This window comes from Diceros bicornis, chromosome 34, assembly GCF_020826845.1.
Source record: "Diceros bicornis minor isolate mBicDic1 chromosome 34, mDicBic1.mat.cur, whole genome shotgun sequence".
In the NCBI taxonomy this organism is placed as follows: domain Eukaryota; kingdom Metazoa; phylum Chordata; class Mammalia; order Perissodactyla; family Rhinocerotidae; genus Diceros; species Diceros bicornis.
Window position 1 is genome coordinate 25,496,434 of NC_080773.1, and position 22,068 is coordinate 25,518,501.

At 54.3% G+C, this 22,068-nt stretch overlaps 1 protein-coding gene across 3 annotated transcripts in view; it reads left to right on the forward strand.

Annotated features, from left to right (window-relative positions):
- The window catches only part of MYH14 (myosin heavy chain 14), an 85,611-nt gene that overhangs the window by 42,584 nt on the left and 20,959 nt on the right, over window positions 1-22,068 (forward strand). For all 3 annotated transcript variants that reach the window (XM_058529921.1, XM_058529922.1, XM_058529920.1), the window contains 15 exons: window positions 1,089-1,210; window positions 3,022-3,091; window positions 3,220-3,380; window positions 5,381-5,489; window positions 6,034-6,165; window positions 7,367-7,573; window positions 9,502-9,639; window positions 11,366-11,489; window positions 12,101-12,272; window positions 14,189-14,401; window positions 14,933-15,077; window positions 15,425-15,631; window positions 19,482-19,586; window positions 19,678-19,830; window positions 21,073-21,321. In XM_058529921.1, the coding sequence (XP_058385904.1) occupies window positions 1,089-1,210; window positions 3,022-3,091; window positions 3,220-3,380; window positions 5,381-5,489; window positions 6,034-6,165; window positions 7,367-7,573; window positions 9,502-9,639; window positions 11,366-11,489; window positions 12,101-12,272; window positions 14,189-14,401; window positions 14,933-15,077; window positions 15,425-15,631; window positions 19,482-19,586; window positions 19,678-19,830; window positions 21,073-21,321 (2,307 nt within the window). The remainder of the gene's footprint in view (window positions 1-1,088; window positions 1,211-3,021; window positions 3,092-3,219; window positions 3,381-5,380; window positions 5,490-6,033; window positions 6,166-7,366; window positions 7,574-9,501; window positions 9,640-11,365; window positions 11,490-12,100; window positions 12,273-14,188; window positions 14,402-14,932; window positions 15,078-15,424; window positions 15,632-19,481; window positions 19,587-19,677; window positions 19,831-21,072; window positions 21,322-22,068) is intronic.

Consider the following 22,068-nt stretch of genomic DNA (forward strand, 5'->3'; position numbering starts at 1 on the left):
AGAGAGAGCCTCTTGCCCCAGTGAGGCTAGCAAAAGTCCCAGGGCTGGCTCTCATTGGCTCAGGATGGGTCTTGTGCCCACCCCTGAACCAGTCACTGTGATTGGCCAGGCCTGGGTCACATGACCACACTTGGAGCCAGGATGAGATCAATCCTAGCCACTCGTGGACAAAGCCTTACTACCGAGGAATAGGGAACGTGTATAGTGATAGATAAACAGAAAATCCCTTTTATTGGGACATAAACAACCTGAGGGCAGTGGCTTTTATCTCTGTTTTCACTGCTGGGTCCCCAGTGCCCAGAACAGTGTGTGTTATACTGTGGATACAATAAATGTTTGATGGCTGCATAAATATAAGATATATATGCTTAGATAGCCCTAGAGAAAGATCCAGAATGGTGGTTCCTGTGTTTTAATCCCCGCTCCCCAGAGATTCAGATTCTGCCCTGGGCTGGGGCCCGGGAGCTTTTTTTTTTTTTTTAAGCTTCCCAGGGGATGCCAGGGTGTAGCCCGGGTTGAGATCAACTGATCTAGAAGGTTCCGTAAGAAACTGGGGATTGTGTTGACAGTTCTGGGGGCCTGGACAAGGCAAAATGCCTCTTTTGGAATGTATCATTTGAATTTTTGTAGTGTTTAGATTTTTAACATTTGTATATTACTTTTGGGAAAAAAAAACAATTAAAAAAGAAAAGGCAACCCAAGTCAGCTACCAAAAATAATGATGGATGGGGCAATTCAGCCCTCCCTCCCTGCTGCTCTTTTCTCCTTGGCACTTTTTATCTATTTATTTCCGACGTTTATCAGTGATTTCTTGATGTCATTTATTGTCAGTCTCTCCCACTGGACTGTGAGCCCCCCAGGGCAGGCATTTCTGCCTGGCACGTAGTAGGTGCTCAGTAAGTTATAGGTTGAGCCATATGAAATTGACAACCATCTTTGACCTGCCAAAACGGCCGTGCCACCTGGTTTCCCCTGACGGCTGTGGTCCCGTGAGTGGCGCCCCCGTGTGGCCGCCCCAGAACCCGTCCCGTGCGTGGCGCCCCCGTGTGGCCGCCGCTGACCCTGCATCTCTGACCCGTTCTCCGCAGGCCGGGAAGCTGGAGCCGAAGCTCGTGCTGGACCAGCTGCGCTGTAACGGCGTCCTGGAGGGCATCCGCATCTGTCGCCAGGGCTTCCCCAACCGCATCCTCTTCCAAGAGTTCCGGCAGCGGTGAGCGGGGTGAGGGGTGGCGTGGGGCGCGGGTTTGGAAGCCACCATACCCACATCCAAATCCCCCACTTCTATTTCTGAGCCAGGGACTCTGGGCAAGTTCCTCTGGTCCCTGAGTGTCACCTTCTCCTCTGTGATATGGGAGAGCAGGACCCCACTCAGGGCGCTCCCTGAGCGAGAGGGCATAGCGCGCTAGGTTGCAATCAGCGTGTTGCATCGGTATTTCTTTAAAAATGCAGTCGAATGGGACAGAACACAAAATATCAAAGTATAAGATGCAATTAATATGGTAAATACTATAACAAAAATTATGCTTCACACAGCTGTATATTAGCAGCGCCATCCATTAGAAATAGAACGTGAGCCCCGTGTACAATTTAAAATTTTCTAGTAGCCATATTTTTAAAAGCAAAAAGAAAACAGGAGAAATTAGTGTTAACGAGATATTTTATTCAACCCTATACATGCAAGATATTAGATCATTTTAACACGTGATCAATACAAAAAATTAGTAGTGAGATACCGTGCGTTCTTTTTTTCCTATCTTGTCTTTGAAACGTGGTGTGTGTCTTACACCCATGGCACATCTCAGTTCTGACACTGAATTTCCAATGGTCACAGTGAAATGTCCTCTTGAAACAGTGAAGGTGTGTTTAACAGAAAAATATTTGATGCTGCTTCAGTTTTTAAATTTAAATTTCACTTAGTTAAAATTAAATACAATTAAAAATCCAGTTTCTCCATCGCCCAGGCCACATTTCAAGGGCTCAATAGTTCCATGTGGCCAGCAGCTGCTGTCTTGGACAGTGCAGGTCTCGAGTTTGCTACTCAAAGTGTGGTCTCCAGACCAGCAGACTCAGCATCACCTGGCAGCTTGTCAGAAATGCAGAGTCCAGGCCTCACCCCAGACTTACTGAATAAAGATCTGCATTTTCTTTTTCTTTTTTTCTTTTTTTTGCTGAGGAAGATTGGCCCTGAGCTAACATCTGTGCCAATCTTCTATTTTGTATGTGGGTCACTGCCACAGCATGGCTGACGAGTGGTGTAGGTCTGCACCCGGGAACCAAACCTGGGCTGCCCAAGTGGAGCATGCCGAATTTAATCACTAGGCCACAGGGCCGGCCCTTGGATCTGCATTTTAACAAGATCCATGGTGATTGAGAAACTCTAATACACACGCACACATAAACACACACAAGTTTCTCAATCACCAGTCATAAAATATGGCATATTAACATATGACCTAAATATTATGTATATGACATGTGTGTATGTGTATATGTATTTTATATATAATATGCCTCATTTTTTATGAAATGTCGAGATCCAGGGAGCGGACATGGCAGGGGAAAGGCTCCGAGGACAGACACATATGTGTTCATGAAATATATTTTTTATTCTGAGTTGCACTCAGAAATTTGAAAGAAACCGCTGTAAAGTACTTATCTCGGGGCCTGACACAAATGAGTATCAGAAACATAAGCCTCTATTTGGTGTTGCTCTCACATTTCCATTCTGAGACACACCTTTGTTTTCTGTCTCAATGAAATACGGTGGTGGTGTAATACACTTGTAATCAGCACGTGGTAAGTCCAAGGGGTGGGAGCTTGTATGGTCGATGTTGACGGTGGTGGTGGTGTTAATGCTCTTAGCCCGGTGGGTGGCGCTCGGGAAGTGCTCGAATGTTTGTTTTTCTTGTGTTCTTATTGTCTTGTTGTTGCTGTTTGTCACTGAGCCCGAGCGCTGGTGGTAGGAGCTCAGTGACAGTTTGCTGTAACTCTCCACCCCCCGCCCCTCCCCGCCCCCTGCAGATACGAGATCCTGACCCCCAATGCCATCCCCAAGGGCTTTATGGATGGGAAGCAGGCCTGTGAGAAGATGGTGAGTGTGGGGCAGAGCCCAGCAGGTGCAGGTGTGCATGTGTGCATGTGGAAGGTGGTGGAAGATGGGGCTGGGACCTGCCCCCTCATCGCCCCTCCTCTCCATCACCCCGCCCCCACCCCTTGCAGATCCAGGCCCTGGAACTGGACCCCAACCTCTACCGTGTGGGACAGAGCAAGATCTTCTTCAGGGCGGGGGTCCTGGCCCAGCTGGAGGAGGAGCGGGACCTGAAGGTCACAGACATCATCGTGTCCTTCCAGGCAGCGGCGCGGGGATACCTGGCTCGCAGGTGGGCACCACGCTGTCTCCTGGGGTCCTGCTGGCCAAGACTGGGGCAAGGAGGGGTTGACCAGATGGCCCCAGAGGCTGGGTCAGGGAGGGTTGACCAGATGGGCCCAGAGGCTGGGTCAGGGAGGGTTGACCAGATGGCCCCATAGGCTGGGTCATGGAGAGTTGAGCTGATGGCTCCAGAGGCTGGGTCAGGGAGGGGTTGAGCAGATGGCCCCAGAGGCTGGGTCAGGGAGGGGTTCACCAGATGGCCCCAGAGGCTGGGTCAGGGAGGGGTTCACCAGATGGCCCCAGAGGCTGGGTCAGGGAGGGGTTCACCAGATGGCCCCAGAGGCTGGGTCAGGGAGGGTTGAGCAGATGGTCCCAGAGGCTGGGTCAGGGAGGGGTTGACCAGATGGTCCCAGAGGCTGGGTCAGGGAGGGTTAACCAGATGGCCCCAGAGGCTGGGTCAGGGAGGGGTTGAGCAGATGGCCCCAGAGGCTGGGTCAGGGAGGGGTTGACCAGATGGTCCCAGAGGCTGGGTCAAGGAGGGTTGAGCAGTTGGGCCCAGAGGCTGAGCCAGCGAGGGGTTGACCAGATGGCCCCAGAGGCTGGGTCAGGGAGGGTTGAGCAGATGGTCCCAGAGGCTGAGCCAGCGAGGGGTTGACCAGATGGCCCCAGAGGCTGGGTCAGGGAGGGTTAACCAGATGGCCCCAGAGGCTGGGTCAGGGAGGGTTGAGCAGATGGCCCCAGAGGCTGGGTCAGGGAGGGGTTGAGCAGATGGTCCCAGAGGCTGGGTCATGGAGGGGTTCACCAGATGGCCCCAGAGGCTGGGTCAGGGAGGGTTAACCAGATGGCCCCAGAGGCTGGGTCAGGGAGGGTTGAGCAGATGGCCCCAGAGGCTGGGTCAGGGAGGGTTGAGCAGATGGTCCCAGAGGCTGGGTCAGGGAGGGTTGAGCTGATGGCCCCAGAGGCTGGGTCAGGGAGGGTTGAGCAGATGGTCCCAGAGGCTGGGTCAGGGAGGGTTGAGCAGATGGCCCAGATGTCAGGGCCTCCAAGACGGCGGAAGGGCTGGGAAGCAAAGGCGCGGCCACTAGATTGCCAGGCTTCTTGGCTCTACAGTCCCTGAGCCCCGTGGCCAGGCCCTGTGCGGAGGGATGCTGGGGACACAGAGGAGAGCTAGACCCAGCCAGCCATAGGGTCACCAACATTCCGGTTTGCCTGGGACTGGAGGTTTCCCAGGATGCATGATTTTCAGTGGTAACACAGAGAAAGCCCCGGGCAAACCAGGTTGAGGTGCTCAGCCTACTGGCCCATCCCCAGGGACTCCAGTCTGGAGGGGGAGACATACACCAGCACGAAGTGTCCCAGTTCAGGGTGAGATGTGCTCTGATGGGGGTCGTACAAGTGCAGTGAGAGGCCTTGCTGCAGGCCAGGATGCCCCAGGTCACACTTGACAACCAGGTAGATGAAGGAGGATGGGAAAGGTGTTCCAGGCAGGAGTGACAGCTTGTGCAAAGGCCCGGTGGTGTGAGCCTGGCATGTCTCAGGAACACAGGAAGTCTGCGGGAGAGTCCCCTTCCCCCTTGGAACTGGCCCAGAGGAAGGATCAGAGGATAAAGGACCCCCCAAATGCCAGGCTGAGGGGCGGAGACCTTGTCTAGGGGTGCTGGGGAGCCCTGGGAGGGCTGTGAGCAGGGGAGGGGTGGGTGAGCTCTGGGTGTATGTCAGGGATGGATTGGACACTGGGAGGCCCAGGAGGAGGCTGGGGTGAGGGTCCAGGAGGGGGAAGATGAGGCCTGAACTGGGGCTGTGTGGACAGAGAGGAGGACGGCAGAGAGAGTCAAGGGCAGGGGGACCGATGGACTGTACACACTGAGATCTACCAATAATAGAACGGTGCTTGCGCATAGTAGGCATTTAATAACAGCTGAGCAACTGAAGGGAGCTTCGCTCTCTTGCTAAGGGAACAGGTCTGGAGGGGTGGAGCCTCCACTCTCCCACTCTCCCGCCCCCACCCAGGGCCTTCCAGAAGCGGCAGCAGCAGCAGAGCGCCCTGAGGGTCATGCAGCGGAACTGTGCAGCTTACCTCAAGCTGAGGCACTGGCAGTGGTGGCGGCTCTTCACCAAGGTGAGGGCAGCTGAGGGGGCAGCCCGAGCGGCGAGGAGACAGGACCTTGGGGCCAGGTGTGCTTGCAGCAAGTGACTTCCTTCATTTGGGCCTCAGTTTTCTGCATCTGTAAAATGGGACCAATCAGCTCAACCTTTGTGAGCCAGATTATTTAGGTAGCAAGTCACCAAGAAATCTGAGTCAAACCAGCATGGATAAGAGATACAGGACAGCTTCAGGTGTGCATGGTGCCTGTCACTCCAACCTGAATTACACAGCCTGGCGTGCATGTCTCACTCTGGACCTTGGTGTAAGAAACACTTTTACAGAACAGCAATGTTAGCTCATTCACTCATTCCAGAAACCCCGTGAAGCGGGGCTGTAATTATCCCCGTTCTATAGCTGGACCCTAACGTGCTCACCCGAGGGCACGCAGCTGGTAGGCGGAGGAGCTGGCATTGGAGCCCCCAATCGGCCCTGCTCAGAGTGTGAGCTCTTAGCTCGCAGGCCGAGCAGCCTCCCGCCGTGGGAGCCAGTCATTCCACCACCCCTCACCTCCCTCCAGGTGAAGCCCCTGCTGCAGGTGACGCGGCAGGACGAGGTGCTGCAGGCGCGGGTTCAGGAGCTGCAGAAAGTGCAGGAGCTGCAGCAACAGAGCGCCCGCGAGGTGGGCGAGCTCCAGGGCCGCGTGGCGCAGGTAAGGGGCGGGGCCACGGGTGGGGCGGGGCTGTGGGCGGGGCCATGGGGGCCGGCTGTGGGTGGAGTCGGATTGTGAGAGGCGGGGCTGTGGGTGGGGCCAGGTTGCGAGGTGCGTGGCCATGGGGTGGGGCGGGCTGGGGGTGGAGTCGGGTTGCGAGGGGCGGGGTCATGGATGGGGCGGGGCTGTGGGTGGAGCCAGGTTCTGAGAGGCGGGGCCATGAGGTGGGGCGGGGCTGTGGGTGGGGCCAGGTTGCAAGGGGCGTGGCCATGGGGTGGGGCGGGGCTGTGGGTGGAGCCAGGTTGTGAGAGGCGGGGCCATGAGGTGGGGTGGGGATGCGGATGGAGCCAGGTTGGGAGGGGGCGGGAGCCATGGGGCGGAGCTGTGGGTGGAGCCAGGTGGTGAGGGGCGGGGCTTCCAAGCCGGAAGTGTGTGGTGTGGTTCAGCCCTAATATGCAGGGAGCAGGGCTGGGGGCGGGTAGATAGGGTATTGACGTGGGGCCGGGGTGCGGGGGGGGGGGGGGGGGACGGCCTGGTTCCTGCAGAGCCAAGATGCTCAGGGGGCTGGGCTCCAGGGTCTGGGGTAGAGCAGGGGCTGGGCTGTGTGGCGGGGCTGTGGTACGCAGGCGGTGGGCTTTTCGTTGTTTCCAGTATTTCTGGTATCTTAAAAAGATGCAGAAGCAACTCTCTTCTTGAGTATTTTTCTGTTTGCTGATTTTACTGAAATATTTCCTTTGGTTAAATTTCTAGCGTAGGAGTATTAAATGAAATGTGAGATGGTAGAAAGGCCTCTCTGGGGCTATTTGGAGGATCGAGTGCAGAGGGAGAGGCTGGAGGCCAGGAGACTGGGGAGAGAGTCCATTGGGAGAGGAGGAGGACTGAGCCTGTGGGGGCTATGGGGACAGAGAGGAGGGGCAGGGCAGAGAGAGTCAGGGGGCAGGAGGGACCAGGCTGGGGCCTGATGGGCTGTGGGGAGGTGAGGGAGAGGGTGGCACCCTGGGGTCTGACTCTGTGACTAAGGGGATGTAGGGTCATCCTGAGATGGGGACCTGGGGGAGGACTGGGTTGGGGGACTGTGTCCCCCCTGTCCCCCATCCCTCAAAAGGCAAAGCAAATCCTGGGACAGGAGGGCCCTGGTGCTCCCTGAGGGCTGTCCTGGGAGCACCACCTACTGACCGCTGACCTCCCACCCCGTCCCCAGCTGGAAGAGGAGCGCACCCGCCTGGCGGAGCAGCTGCGAGCAGAAGCAGAGCTGTGTGCTGAGGCCGAAGAGACGCGGGGGCGGCTGGCAGCCCGAAAGCAGGAGCTGGAGCTGGTGGTGTCCGAGCTAGAGGCCCGCGTGGGAGAGGAGGAGGAGTGCAGCCGCCAGCTGCAAAGTGAGAAGAAGAGGCTGCAGCAGCATATACAGGTCTGGCCCCCACGTGCCTGAGGCCACTTTCCCCCAACCCTTCTGTCTACCCTGCCCACCTTTGCTTTTGCACACCATGTCTCTTTTGGCCATGAATTTGTGAAAAACTCAGCTCAAAGTGGCTTAAGGAAAAAGAATACTTCTTTTGTTTCAAATAATGGGAGACTCCAGAATGGATAAGCTTCAGGCATGGCTGGATCCAGGTGCTCAAGTGATATCTTCAGTACCCTGCCTCTCTCCTGGCTCCATTTGCCTCTGTGCTGCTGCATTTGCAGGCAGGCTGCCCTCCCGTAGTTCCCCTTCAAAATCCAGTATGTATTTTATACTTATAGCACATCTCCATTTAGATGCGTAATTTTCATTGACAATACTTCATCTACATTTATATTTTATAACATCTTCAGTTGAAAAAATAGATTTACATACCCAAGTTGTTCCAAACATACTTAAAAGTTTTTCAGTGATTAACTGAATGTCTGGTTTTAAAATTAAATTAAATTAAATTAAATTGAAAATTCAGTTCCTCAGTCACACTGGGCACATTTCAAGAGCTCAGTAGCATTTTAATCACCTCCTCTTCACTCCGTCAGTGAGGGAGGGATCCTGCCTGACAGTTATGGAGATGGTCTAACACACCACACCTGACCTTTCACAGAAGCGATAGACAGCAGTTTATTAGTCACAAATACCCACAGCCTGAGGGAAGCAGACATCAGCCACAGAGAGGCACACGGGGGTTGCATTCAGGAATAGCGTGATCAAGCTGTGGCTTTGGGAGGAGACGTTGTAGTAAGAAGAGGGTGGGGTGACGCCTGGTTCCTGCAGGGAGATGTAATTGTTTTGTTTGAATAATTCCAAGGGCTGGCAGGCAACTGAGGTCCACCAAACAGGGATAAGCAGGCTGTTATCACTGTGCCTGGTCCCCGCGATAAGGAGGGTTACTGGCGAGGGGTCCTTATCTGTGGGAGCAGAACGGGTAGGAGGACTCGTGGTTAGGACTTTATAGGTCTGCCCAATTTTACCAGACATCACGGCAGCACATAATATTGAGTCTTTTTTTAAATCGAGGTATAATTGACATATAACATTACGTTAGTTTGTTATGTACAACACAATGATTCGATATTTGTATACATTGTGAAGCAATCACCACTATAAGACTAGTTAACATCCGTCATCACACACAGTTACAAAAAAAATGTTTTCTTGTGATGAAAACTTTTGAGATCTACTCTCTGTGCAACTTTCAAATATGCAACACAGCATTATTAACTGTAGTCACCATGCTGTACCTTACATCCCCAGAACTTATTTATTTTGTAACTGGAAATTTATACCTTTTGACTCCCTTCACCCATTTGGCCTGCTCCCTGCCTCTGGCAACCACCAGTCTGTTCTCTGTATCTGTGAGCTCAGGTTTTTTGTTTTCGCTTTTTAGATTCCACATATAAGTGAGAGCATACGGTTTATCTGTCTCTGTCTGACGTATTTCACTTAGCATTATGCCCTCGAGGTCCATCCATGTTGTCACACAATGTTGAATCTTAATTTCCCGTCTGACACCGCAAGTTGCCACGTGTGCCCAGTCACCTCCGTAGCAGACAGTGCCCACCTCTATATGTTTATTTATTATGTTTATTGTTTATAATCTTCACATACACCCAAGAATGTCATTTCCACAAGGACAAAGATCTTTATCTGTCCCTGGTCCCTAGAACAGGGCCTGACACATATTAGACACTGAATAAATGCTGGGTGAGCTAATGAAGGAAATGGGAAGGCCAGTCAGGATTTGGTCCTTCCCAGCCTCACCCAGAGTGTGGACCTGTCTGCGCCACAAGCCCGGGGGATCCGTGGACTGCACCCCCATCCTTCCCATCACACCCCAGCCCCCAGCCCCGGGCCTCACCCCACCCTCCTGCCCTCAGGAGCTGGAGACCCACCTAGAGGCTGAGGAGGGGGCGCGGCAGAAGCTGCAGCTGGAGAGGGTGACGATCGAGGCAAAGCTAAAGAAATTTGAGGAAGACCTGCTCCTCTTGGAAGATCAGAACGCCAAGCTGAGCAAGGTCGGTGGCCTGCGAGCCCCCAAGGGCGGGGGGAGTGGGGGCGTCGGGGGGCGTGTGGGTCCCTCTCTGCATCTGCCCCAGGTAGCCCCACCTCTAGGGTGTTTGTCACCCTCATCTTGGCTGTGTCTCCCTTTAACCCTTTCTCTCTTCTTGCCTCTCCATCACATCTTCACTTAAGCAGGTTTTATTGAGCAACTACTGGGTGTCATTACCTATTGCTGGAGCGTAGGACACCCCCAAGCCGCGTGGCTGAAAGCAACCACCGTGTCATTGTATCCCATCATTCTATGGGTTGGCTGCACGGTTCCTCCGCTGTCTCGCCTGGGGCTGTCTCAGGCCGTCGTGGTGACGTGGTGGCTGGAGCTGGGTGTCTGGTGTCTCGGGGCTCCGTCATGTGGCGTCTCTCCCCACAGGAGAGCCTGATTTCTGACATGGCAGCTCAGGGCTCCGAGCATAGGAAGCAGAAGCAGCCAGGCTTCTTAAAGGTTTAACCCTGGAAGTGACACGGCATCACTTCCGCTGAATTCTATAGACTGGGTGTTGGCAAACATTTTCTCTCAAAGGCCAGATAGTCAATATTGGAGGCTCTGCGAGCCACCCTGTGTCTGTCACAACCACTCAATTCTGTGGTTGTGGCGAGAAAGCAGCCACAGACAGTACATCATCAAATGGGCGTGGCTGTGTCCCAATAAAACTTTATTTATAAAAGCAAGTGGTGGGCCGGATTTGGCCTGCAGGCTGTGGTTTGCAGGCCACTGAGCTGAAAGCAGTCACAGGCTCAGCCCGGATTCAAGGGGTGGAGAATTAGACTCTGCCCATGGGTGGGGACATGGCGGAGAATCTGCTGCCATCTTTAACCTGCCACAGCCAGGACCCGGCTGGGCACAGGGGCTACAGCGCTGAACTAACTAGAAAACCATGTATGTCCTCACAGGGGGCTGGGGGAAAGGGATGAGTCACCACAGGAAATAAACATTATCACACATCGTGGCTTAATTATAAACTGTCAGAAAAAAAGAGAACGCTATGGAGGGGGTGGCCTGACCTGTTCCGGAGGTGATCAGGGAAGGCTTCCCCAAAGCAATGATGCCGGAATTGAGAACTCAAGGATGCACAGTTTTCCGGAACATTCCTTTGGTTCAATAACTATCCTATTCTACTCTGTTCTGTTTCTTTCCTTTTTAAGAGTAGTGCTGACCCATGGTGTTGATTTCCAAAACCACTCACAGTTTGAAAAGGGCTGTTCCAGGCCGGGGCTTCTCAAACTCTGACGTGCACAGGGGCCCTAAGGGGAGCTTGTTCCAATGAAGATTCTGATTCAGCAGGTCTGGGGTGGAGCCCGAGATTCGACGTTTCCCCCAAGCTCCCATTTGATGCTGATGCTGCTGGTTCATGACCCGTACTCTGAGCACAGTGGTAGCCAGGACGTCCCTGCGGTGTTGTTTATAACAGCAAATGATTAGAGTCAACCTCAGTGTCCGTCACGGGATGATGGGTTAACCAGTGGTGGTGTCTTTCGAATGATGGGAATCTCCACTGCAGTTGACAGGCGTGACCTTGGGGGGGCGGGTCAGTGGACCCTAGAGGATGGGGAAGGAGGGAGGGGTTGGGAGCAGGAGGGTCAGGGAAGGATGGGACGAGCCAAAACGCAGAGGAGAATGACACCAGAGATGAGGGTGGGAAGGAGCTGCTCCTGACTGCCCCCCCTACCTCCCACCACCCTCAGGAGCGGAAGCTGCTGGAGGACCGTCTGTCCGAGTTCTCATCCCAGGCGGCCGAGGAGGAGGAGAAGGTCAAAAGCCTCAATAAGCTTCGACTCAAATACGAGGCCACGATTGCAGACATGGAGGGTGAGCGCCCGCCCCCAGGGGGGGAGCTATGGGGGCCTGTGCGGGCTCCGGTGGGGGGCACCTCGGGCGAGCCTCGTGTGCTGTGGGGCCTCAGTGGTCGCATCTGCTGAATGGGGGCAGGAAAGAAAGCTTGGGACGAATTGGGCGTCTTCCCAGCTCTTAAGTTGTTTCTGTCCTTCTAAATCCTGTTCTCTTGCTCTCTCCTCGGTGTCTTGGGTCTCTCTCTCTCTGACTGTCCCACTAACTGTTTCAGACACTTTTGTGTCTCTCTGTCCCTTGCTTTTGACTCAGAATCAGAAACAAGAGGGAGTGAGAAGGCACAGGAGGAGGCGGTGGGGACAGGGAGGAGAGGACGGGGCAGAGAAAGCCAGCAGGAGTGAGGGCTGTCGTTGGGGGTGAGGAGCAGAGGACGGTGTCTGGGGGTCTGGCCCACCATCTGGGGGACAGTGGCGCGGCCCCCGAGAGGGGGAAGCTGGAAGGAGGAGGAAGCGTGGAGGGGGATGCTGAGCTCAGCTGGACACCCGACAAGTGCCGGGGCCCGTGGGTCTACGGGCGCTGCTGGGCGTGTGGGTCTGGAACCTCCCACGCACGGCCCCCGCTCCCGCCTCCAGACCGCCTACGGAAGGAGGAGAAGGGCCGCCAGGAGATGGAGAGGCTGAGGCGGCGGCTGGACGTGGAGAGCTCGGAGCTGCAGGAGCAGGTGGTGGAGCAGCAGCACCGGGCGGAGGAGCTGCGGGCCCAGCTGGACCACAAGGAGGAGGAGCTGCAGGCCGCGCTGGCCAGGTGCAGGGCGCGGGCGGGGCGGGGCGGGGCCTGCAGCACGGGTGCACGGCCTGCCGGTGCGGGGGGCGCCCCCGCGAGGCCCTCCCGGGTGCAAAGCCGGGCCGAGCCCCCCAGCAGGCGTACACGTGCCCGCTTGCTCTGAGCCTCAGCGTCCCCTTCTGTAAAATGGGCGTAGTGAGAACGCCAGGCCCCCCTGGTTAAGGGAACAGTGAAAGAAGGCCCTGTGGGTCTAGTCGCTTGCACAGTTCTGGGTGCAAAACAGAAAACGCTCTTTCTTCTGCCCGCCTCAGCCTCCCCAAACTGAACAGCCCAGCGTCAGCCGTGATTTGATAAGGGGTCTGGCTGTCTTAGGAATCAGAATCATCATAATTACAGTCATGTGCAATTATTGAGCACTGACTGTGTGCCAGACATGGCGCCAGGTATTTTAGATGCTTTTGACGCACTGTGCTTCATGCAATCCGAGATGCCCTTGATCACAGGTGCAGCTCGATTTCAGAGATGCTGAAATGTGAAAAAATGTGCCTCTTAGAATCGATGGGACAAGGGTGTGTGTGGGGGTGGGTAAGAACACGCCCCCGCAAGTGTGACTTCTGGGTTTGAACCCTGGCTCCTCCCCCTTCCGGTCATGTGACGTCACCCAGGCGACCTTACCTCTCAGGCCTCGGTTTCTTCATCTGTAAAATGGGGGGATTACAGACACCTCTCTTCGGGTTAGTGTGGGGATTAAATGAGAAAGTGCTCATAAAACACTTCATGCACCCAAAGCCCTTGGGAAAGGCTGGGTGTGTCTGTTGCTACTTTTCATTATTGCTGTGGTTATTTTTTTTCCTTTTTTTTGTATTGAGGTGAAATTGGCATAACAAAATTAACCCAAGTGAACAATTAGCGGCATTTGGCACATTCACAATGTTGTGCAACCACCGCCTCTGTCTAGTTCCAGAACATTTTCATCAGCTCAAAAAAAAACCACACTTGTTAAGCAGTCACTCTGCATTCCCCCACCCCCAGCCCCTGGCACCACCAATCTGCTTTCTGTCCACATAGGATTTGTCTGTTCTTTTTTTTTTTTTTTTTTTGCTGAGGAAGATTGGCCCTGAGTTAACATCTGTGCCTATCTTCCTCTATTTTATATATGGGACGCTGCCTCAGCATGGCTTGATGAGCGGCGTGTAGGTCCATGCCCGGGATCCGAACACATGAACCCCGGGCCGCTGAATCGAGCACATAAACTTAACAGCTACGCCACCAGGCCGGCCCCAGGATTTGCCCGTTCTTGATATTTCATATACGTGGACTCATACAACACGTAGCCTTTTATGCTCTTATGGCTATTTTTATTGCCATCCTCATGGCAACCCTGTGACGTGGGGCGTTCGTGTCCTCTCACAGACTAGGAGCGTGTAGTTCGGAGAGGTTGTCACCTGCCTCAGGACAGGTGGCTGAGCAGGGACTACAAATCTCAGTCTGCATGGCTCTCTGAGCTGTTTAACCCCCAGCCCACGCTCCCCTCAATTCAGCTTCTCTTTACAAGAGGCCGTGTCCCGTGGGGGCTGTAAGGAGGGACTCTGGGGACAGCTCTGCCACTCGCTGGCCACACGACCAGGGCAAGTGCTTTCCTGCTCTATGCCTCAGTTTCCTCATTTGGTGTGAGCTTTAAATGAGATGATAGAGTAAAGGGTTTGCGTGTGGCAGAAGCTTAGTGAGTGTCCCTGTGACTACTGTTGGTGTCATTCCCATCTTACAGCTAAGGAAACTGAGGCTCTGAGTCCTGGAGGCACGTGCCCCAGGGCAGAGCTGGGATTCGAACCCAGGACTGGCCGCCCCCAAAGTCCACGCCAGGCCTCTCCACCCCCAGAAATCATCCCTCCCCCCGCCCGCCCCCCACCAACTCCGTGGTCCTCGTCCACCCCCAGGGCGGAGGACGAGGGCGGGGCCCGGGCTCAGCTGCTCAAGTCTCTGCGGGAGGCGCAGGCGGGGCTGGCCGAGGCCCAGGAGGACCTGGAGGCGGAGCGCGCCGCCCGGGCCAAGGCGGAGAAGCAGCGCCGGGACCTGGGCGAGGAGCTGGAGGCGCTGCGGAGCGAGCTGGAGGACACGCTGGACTCCACCAACGCCCAGCAGGAGCTCCGGTGAGGCCTGCGGCTGGACACGTGCGGGGCGGGGTCGGGGGAGGGAGGACCTGGGTGGAGCGCTCCATCTTCCACGAAGGTTTAGTCGTTCAACAGTTGATGATTGAGCACCAGCTCTGCGCCCTGCTTGGGCCAAGCTGGGGACAGAGATGAGTCGGACCTGGGCACTGCTCTCAGGAACTCCTGGTCTCGGGGGAGGCAGACTCTGGGAAAGGCAGACCCAATCCAGAACAAAGCATGCTTTAATGGAGTAGTAAAGGGCATTATGGATGATAAGAGAAGGGCCCTACTCCATGTCTATGGGAGGGAGTCCAGGAAGACTTCTTTGAGAAGGGGCCTTTGAATAGGGTTTTGAAAGATGAGTAGGAGTTCACCCTTAAAGCCACCCTCCTCCCACAGCATCACCACCCAGATCCCTTGGGGATTGTAGAGTGAGGTCCCCATCCTTGGAGAGACACTAGCTATTGTGGGCTCCCCCCAAGTTCCTGCCTTCCTCTATTCTGAAATTCTGTTCCCCATCCTCAATAAAAGGTCCAAGAGGGAACAGGAGGTGACGGAGCTGAAGAAGGCTCTGGAAGAGGAGACCCGCGTTCACGAGGTGGCAGTACAGGAGCTGAGGCAGCGCCACGGCCAGGCGCTAGGAGAGCTGGCGGAGCAGCTGGAGCAGGCCCGGAGGGTGAGTTAGGATGGAGTGGGGGGGTCTGTGGTGCCATGGGGAGAGGAGGGTAGGCTGCTGGGTTGGAGGAGGTACCTCTGGCTGGTTCTGGGCCAGCGGGTCTCTCTGGGCTTCTTTCCTCACTGAGGGAGGTGAGGGGTGAGCCGTCCTGGCAACATGGGGAAGCATGGACCAGGCAGAGGAAATAGACAGTGCAAAGGCCCTGAGGCAGAAGTGTGCCTGTGTCTTTAAGGAACAGTGAGAAGTTCCAGGGGGAAAAGACAGTGCAAAGGCCCTGAGGCAGGAGTGTGCCTGGCCTAGTAGTGGGGCGGCATCATAAATCTTTGCTTGGCTCTCTCCCTCACCAGGGCAAAAGTGCATGGGAGAAGACCCGGTTGGCCCTGGAGGCTGAGGTGTCCGAGCTACGGGGGGAGCTGAACAGCCTGCAGACTGTGCGTCAGGAGGGTGAGCAGAAGAGGCGCCGCCTGGAGTCCCAGCTGCAGGAGGTGCAGGGCCGGGCTGGCGATGGGGAGCGGGCACGAGCGGAGGCTGCCGAGAAGCTGCAGCGAGCCCAGGTGAGTGGGGCGGCCAGGGCAGGGGTGGTCTCTGCTGTGTGACCTTGGGTGAGATGCCTGCCCTCTCTGGGCTTCTGTTTGGTCCACCTCAGCCCTGTCGTTCCTTCCAGCTTTTCCCACATGATCAGGCATGAATCGGTAGTATTTGGTGAGTGGTTACTATATACCAAACATCCTGTATATTTTACTAAACCCTCCTGACCCTCCTTTAAGGGAAGTGCTAATACTGTTACCATTTTACACACGAGGAAACTGAGGCCCAGGGAGGTGAAGCTGATTGTCTAAGGTCCCTCAGAGCCAAAACTCGAACCCAACCGTGCCGGACCCGGTAGCTCCTAACCCTGCCACGGCATGCACTCTCTACCCGCTTCTCTTCTGGCCTTAAATAATCCGTGGTCTGGTTAGAAGAGCCCAGTGTGACTACGTGGAACTGTGTGAAGACAGTATCATCTGTAACAATTAGGAGAAAAGTGGATTTTTAACGTTTAATTTTATTATGTGTTTTAACTCAATGACCAATGCCTGTTCATTATTGAGAATACAAACAAGTAAAGGGAACAGAGGGAAGAATGACTTTTAATTCCCCAGCCCCGCCAGGGGAAAGCACCATGACAGGTTTGAATTTCCATTGGGGTAAAGGTTAGGCTGCTGTAACAGAGACCCCAGAATTCATCAGCTTAAATAAAAGACATGTGTCTCTCTCCTTCTCAAGAAATAGCCTCAGGGTAAGCAGTGGAGGCTGGCGGGACACCACGCTCCAGGAGGTCACCCAAGTCTTGTTATCCCGCCATCCCTGAGAAGGGTGACTTCATCTTCTGAGTCAAACCTGGGTTGTGGACACATCTGTGCTCCAGCTCAGGAAGGGGAAAGGGGAGGACTGGACAGAATTTGCATACGTCACTTTGCTTGCATTCCATTGGCCGTAACTTAATCACATGACCACAGCTAGCTGCAAGGGAGGCTGGGAAATGTAGTTTCTAGCTGGTGTCTCTTCCCTGTCACAGTGGGACAAGGGAAGAATGGATATTGGGGGACAGCTAGGGTCTGCCCCAAGTGGAATCGTGCTACCTAGAGGTCACTGTACTAAGCACTTTACATATTATAAAAATAAAAGTGACACCAAAAGTAGAGTTTGACGGCTGACAGCAGGAGTTCTAGGCAGTGCTATCCAGTAGGACTTTGTTCAGTGATGGAGATGTTCTGTAATTGCGTTATCCACTTGGCTACTGGGCACTCGAAAGGTGGCGAGTACAACTGAGGAAGTGGATTTTTACTTTTATTTCAGTTACTTTAAATTTAAATAGCCACATAAGGCTAGTGGCTGCCATATTGGACAGTGCAGCTCTAGAGCTATTCTGCCTGGGCTCAAATCTCAGTTCCACCACTTGTAGCCGTGTGATCTCAGGCAAATTGCCTAACCTCTCTGTGCCTCAGCTACTCTTTATGTAAACTGGGAATAATAATGGTATCTACCATGTAACTTGAAAAGCAAATTGGCCTGTTATTGTATCTCAAAATGAGTTTATTCAGGAATAGCCAAAAGAATTGCAATTTGGGATGTGCGTGCTGTGGCAAACCATAAGCAAATCCAGAGAACAAAGGAGGGGAGCTGCTTTTATAGAGAAAAAGGGGGAGTGGGGAGGGGCTGTTCTAAAGGAAAGTCCATTGGGGGAAAGTAACAGTTCAGGGTGGAAACAGCTTCTCATTGGCTGAGCTGCTGCATTTCTCATTGGCTGAGCTGCTGCATTTCTCATTGGCTGAGCTGTGGTGTTTCTCATTGGCTGAGCCGCAGCATTTCTCCTTGGCTGAGCTGTGGTGTTTCTCATTGGCTGAGCTGTGGTGTTTCTCATTGGCTGAGCTGTGGCATTTGTCATTGGCTGAGCTGTAGCATTTCTCATTGGCTGAGCTGTGGTGTTTCTCATTGGCTGGGCTGTTGCCAGGTGGGGAGAGAAATCTTCCTTCCGCAGTAAAACAGTTTTACTTCCTGTCCTAGATGCAAGCATCTGTCTCTTCCTGTTTGGTGTAGTTGACCATGTGTGATAGGGCGTGAGAGCTCCCCCTACAGGCCCTCCCCACTCCAGTTTAGTTAAGGTTTCTTTTATTAATTTCCACAACCCGGTAGGGTTGGTGTGTGAATTCAGGGAGGCTATACTTGTAAAGCACTTAGAATAGTTTCTGGACACACAGTAAGCTCTCAGAAATTGTCAGATGATCCTATTTATTGAGCAGTAGGTATATGGCAGGTGCTGAGCAAATCACTGTATCTTCATTATTTCGTTTACTCTTCAAAGCAGCCCTGGAAGGCGGGTCCTGTTATATCCCCATTTTACAGATAAGGAAACTGAGGGCCAGACAGATAGGTGTCACTTGCCTTGGGTCACACAGCCTGGAGGCGCCAAGGTCAGGCCAAAATATAATTTTCAAAAGGTCAAAGCATGACTCTCATACAAAGACTTAGTGATCACAGATCAAAGATTTATTTAAGGCATTAATGAGGGACCCAGGAGGGTGGCAAAGATGTTCAAGGAGAGGGACGAGAGCTTGGTGTGTATATAGTCAGCGAAAGAGAGAAGGCCAGAATGAAAGGGCACAGTTAGAGACAAAACTGGTTAATGTCCCACGGGGCAATAAAATACAAGCTTTAGGTTATCTCCTCTACTGGGCAGAAATCATCTGCAACTCAGCCGTCTTCCTGTAACGTCACAGTGCAAGTCCACGAGAGCCTCCTTCCCTCAGGGAGTGAGGCGAGCCTGAGGTGGGCCTGTTAGACAGTCCTGTTCTGTGATGTCAGAAGGATACCTGGTCATCTTCTTATTTCTAAGTTTTCAGATAAGTTTTCTTACCAGCCGGAATTTGAACCCAGCCTTGTTCCCTAAGTGAACCCTGGAAAGGGAGAGAGGGAGGTTCAAGGTAAGGCTCAGTGTTGGAGATGCTCATCCAGCAAGCTTTAACTGAGCACCTACTGTGTGCTGGGCCCTGTTGTGGGCCTGGGGACACAGCGGGGAACAAGGCACATCAGGTCCTGCCCTCGTGGAGGCAACAGTCTAGGGTGAGGAAGTGGTGAACTGCTTCCAGATTCCTACGGCGAAGGAACATGAAGCCCGGAGCCTCACTCACGGTCATGGTGGTGGTGATTTGGGGGGGGGGAACAGCTTTATTGAGGTATAACTCACATTCTACATAATTCACTGATTTAACATGGACGAGTCAATGGTTTTTAGTCTATTCATAGAGTTGTACAGCCATCAGCATAATCTAATTTTAGAACAGTTTCATCACCGCATAAAGAAATCCTGTATCTTTAGCTACCGTCCCCAATCCTCCCCCACCCCACCTTGGCAACACTAACCTACTTTCTGTCTCTTTAGATTTCCTATTCTGGACACTTCCTTTAAGTGGAATCATGCAATCTTTGTCCTTTTGTGTCTGGCTTCTTTTGCTCAAAGAAGGATTGTCCATGTTGTAGCATCCATCTGTACTTCATTCCTTTTCTTTGCCACGTAATATTCCACTGCATGGATGTACCACATTTTGTTTATCCATTCATCAGTGGATGGCCAGAGTTGTTACCATCTTTCAGCTATCATGAATAGAGCTGCTATGAACTTTCCTGTACACATTTCTGTACGGACATATGTTTTCATTTCTCTTGGGGACACGCCTAGGAGCGGAATTGCTAGGCCGTATGGAAACTCTGTGTTTAACCGTTTGAGGAACTTCCAGGCTGTTTTCCACAGCAGCTGAGCCATTTTACACTCCCATCAGCAGCCTGTCGTGGGAATTTGAGGTAGAGGAGCAAATGGGGTTGGCTGGATGGAAGCCGCCGTTAGAAGGTGCCCCTTCCCCGCAGGCTGAACTCGAGAACGTGTCTGGGGCGCTGAGTGAGGCTGAGTCCAAAGCCATCAGGCTGAGCAAGGAGCTGAGCAGCATGGAGGCCCAGCTACACGATGCCCAGGTGACCCCCGCCCGCCCGTCAGCACCCAGCGCCCCCGGACCTCCCCACCCGCCTGCCCACACCTGACATCCATCCTCCCTTCCGTCCACAGGAGCTGCTACAGGAGGAGACCAGGGCGAAACTGGCCCTGGGGTCTCGGGCGCGAGCCCTGGAGGCTGAGGCGGCGGGGCTGCGGGAGCAGCTGGAGGAGGAGGCAGCCGCCAGGGAGCGCGTGGGCCGCGAGCTGCAGACCACCCAGACCCAGGTGAGCCGTCCTGGAGGGAGCCCTCGAGGGGACACCCGGTCCCCCAACCTGCTCCTCCCAGCCCCCAGATCAGGGACGGCCCCATTGCTCACCCAGTCATAGGCCAGACCCCGGGGTGCCGTTCTCCCCGCTGCCTCTCCCTCAGCCCCCAGAGCCTGTCTGCGCAGAGACCCGTCCCTCCTCCCCCGACTCTCTCTCTCAGCCCCTACTGTCCGTCCACACAGCCCTAGCCCCGCCCAGGCCTCATCCTCTGCCGCCTGGATCCTCGTCTCAGCCTCCCTTTACACCTCCCTGCCTCCAGTCTCTCCCCATCCAGCTCATCCTCACACAGCCCCACAGGGGTCCTTCTACACCCAGAGCGACCCCTGCCCCTCCCTTGCTCGTAGCCCCCTAGGGCTACTCCTGGACAAAGCCCTACCTCTCAGCTGGGCGCTGGAGGCCCCGCATTCTCTGGTCCTTCCTTCATCTTTAGCTGTATTCATCTCGCACCACTGCTTCCCACTTCACTTGGGAAAACCCTTCACAGTCTTCACAACTTAGTGTCAGCCTCCCCCCGTTGCAGGAAGTCCCTGACCACCCCGCTCTGAGCTCCCACAACACTTTTTTCTCCCCTGTCCCCACTCTGATCACCCTGGGCTGGAACTGTCTCCAGCTAGGAGTCTCTCCACCAGACTGGGACCTCCTTGAAAGTGGGATCCTAGCAGAGTTAGGTCTGGGTCCCCAGCATAGCCCAACATAGAGCCTGACATGTAGCAGGCCTTTAGAAATGACTGTTGAGTGAATGAGTGATGAATGCATGCTTGCAAATATCCTTCTTCAACTGGCGAACTCCTATGCATACTTCAAGATCCACCTCAAATGCCCCCTCCTCCAGGAAGCCTCTTCTGAATGTTCTAAACAGATTCTGACTCCCTCCTGTGGACTCCCATGGCTCCTATACTTCTGTCTTAGCCTCCATCACCCTGGCTGTGACACTCAGTCTCCCCCATCAGACTGGGCGTTTCCCAGGGCAGAGTGGGGTCTGATTCATCTCTGGGTCCTGGTGGGAATGATTTTAATCTCCTGAAGGAGCTGGGGCTCACAGAACTCGCAACCTCAACCCTCCTCCGAGGCAGAAGAGCCCGGTGGAGTCAGTCCTTTTCCTCTTCAGGCCTCGGTCTCCTCATCTGGGAAATGGGGCACCACCAACTCACACCCTGGTCCCAGCCGTGACTGCCGCCCTCCCTCTCTCTCCTCCCCCAGCTCTCAGAGTGGCGGCGGCGCCAGGAGGAGGAGGCAGGAGCGCTGGAGGCCGGGGAGGAGGCACGGCGCCGGGCAGCCCGCGAGGCGGAGGCCCTGACTCAGCGCCTGGCGGAAAAGACAGAGGTGGTGGACCGGCTGGAGCGGGGCCGCCGGCGGCTGCAGCAGGAGCTGGACGACGCCACCGTGGACCTGGAGCAGCAGCGGCAGCTCGTGAGCACGCTGGAGAAGAAGCAGCGCAAGTTTGACCAGGTAAAGCGCCTCGGTTTACCCAGCCGGGAAATCAGGATGCTCATCCGTGCTCGCCGTGGATATGGTGAGGGATCAGTAATGTGTCATGTCACAGCTCAACTGTGATCCTGGCGGGGGGACCCTAGGGCAGGATGCTCCTTCCCTCTGAGCCTTGGTAAATAGGACACTCACATCCTGGTTTATGTCTCTTGTCCCAAAATAATCATCGATAGTACCCACTTTTACTCCCAAAGGTGTCCTGAAGGTGCCCCAGAGGGTGCTTATGAGGATTAAATGAAGTACCACATCTCACTTCTCCTGCTGACTCTCTGTGTACTTAGACAAGCTGCCTTTCCCGTTTCAGCCTCAGTTTACCCATCTAGGAAATGGGGATAACGTTAAGCATCTGGAAATCCGAGGATGAAATAAAAATCACAGAACCCCAGAGCGTTAAGAACAGGCAACTCTTGGGGCCGGCCCAGTGGTGTAGTGGTTAAGTTCATGCACTCTGCTTCAGCAGCCTGGAGTTCGCAGGTTCGGATCCCAGGCATGGACCTACGCACTGCTTATTAAGCCATGCTGTGGCGGCATCCCACATATATAATAGAGGAAGATGGGCACAGATGTTAGCTCAAGGCCAATCTTCCTCAGCAAAAAGAGGAGAATTGGCAATGGATGTTAGCTCAGGGCTAATCTTCCTCACCAAAAAAAAAAAAAAGAACAGGCAACTCGGAGCTTCAGATCCCAGCTCGGCCCCTTTCTGGCTAT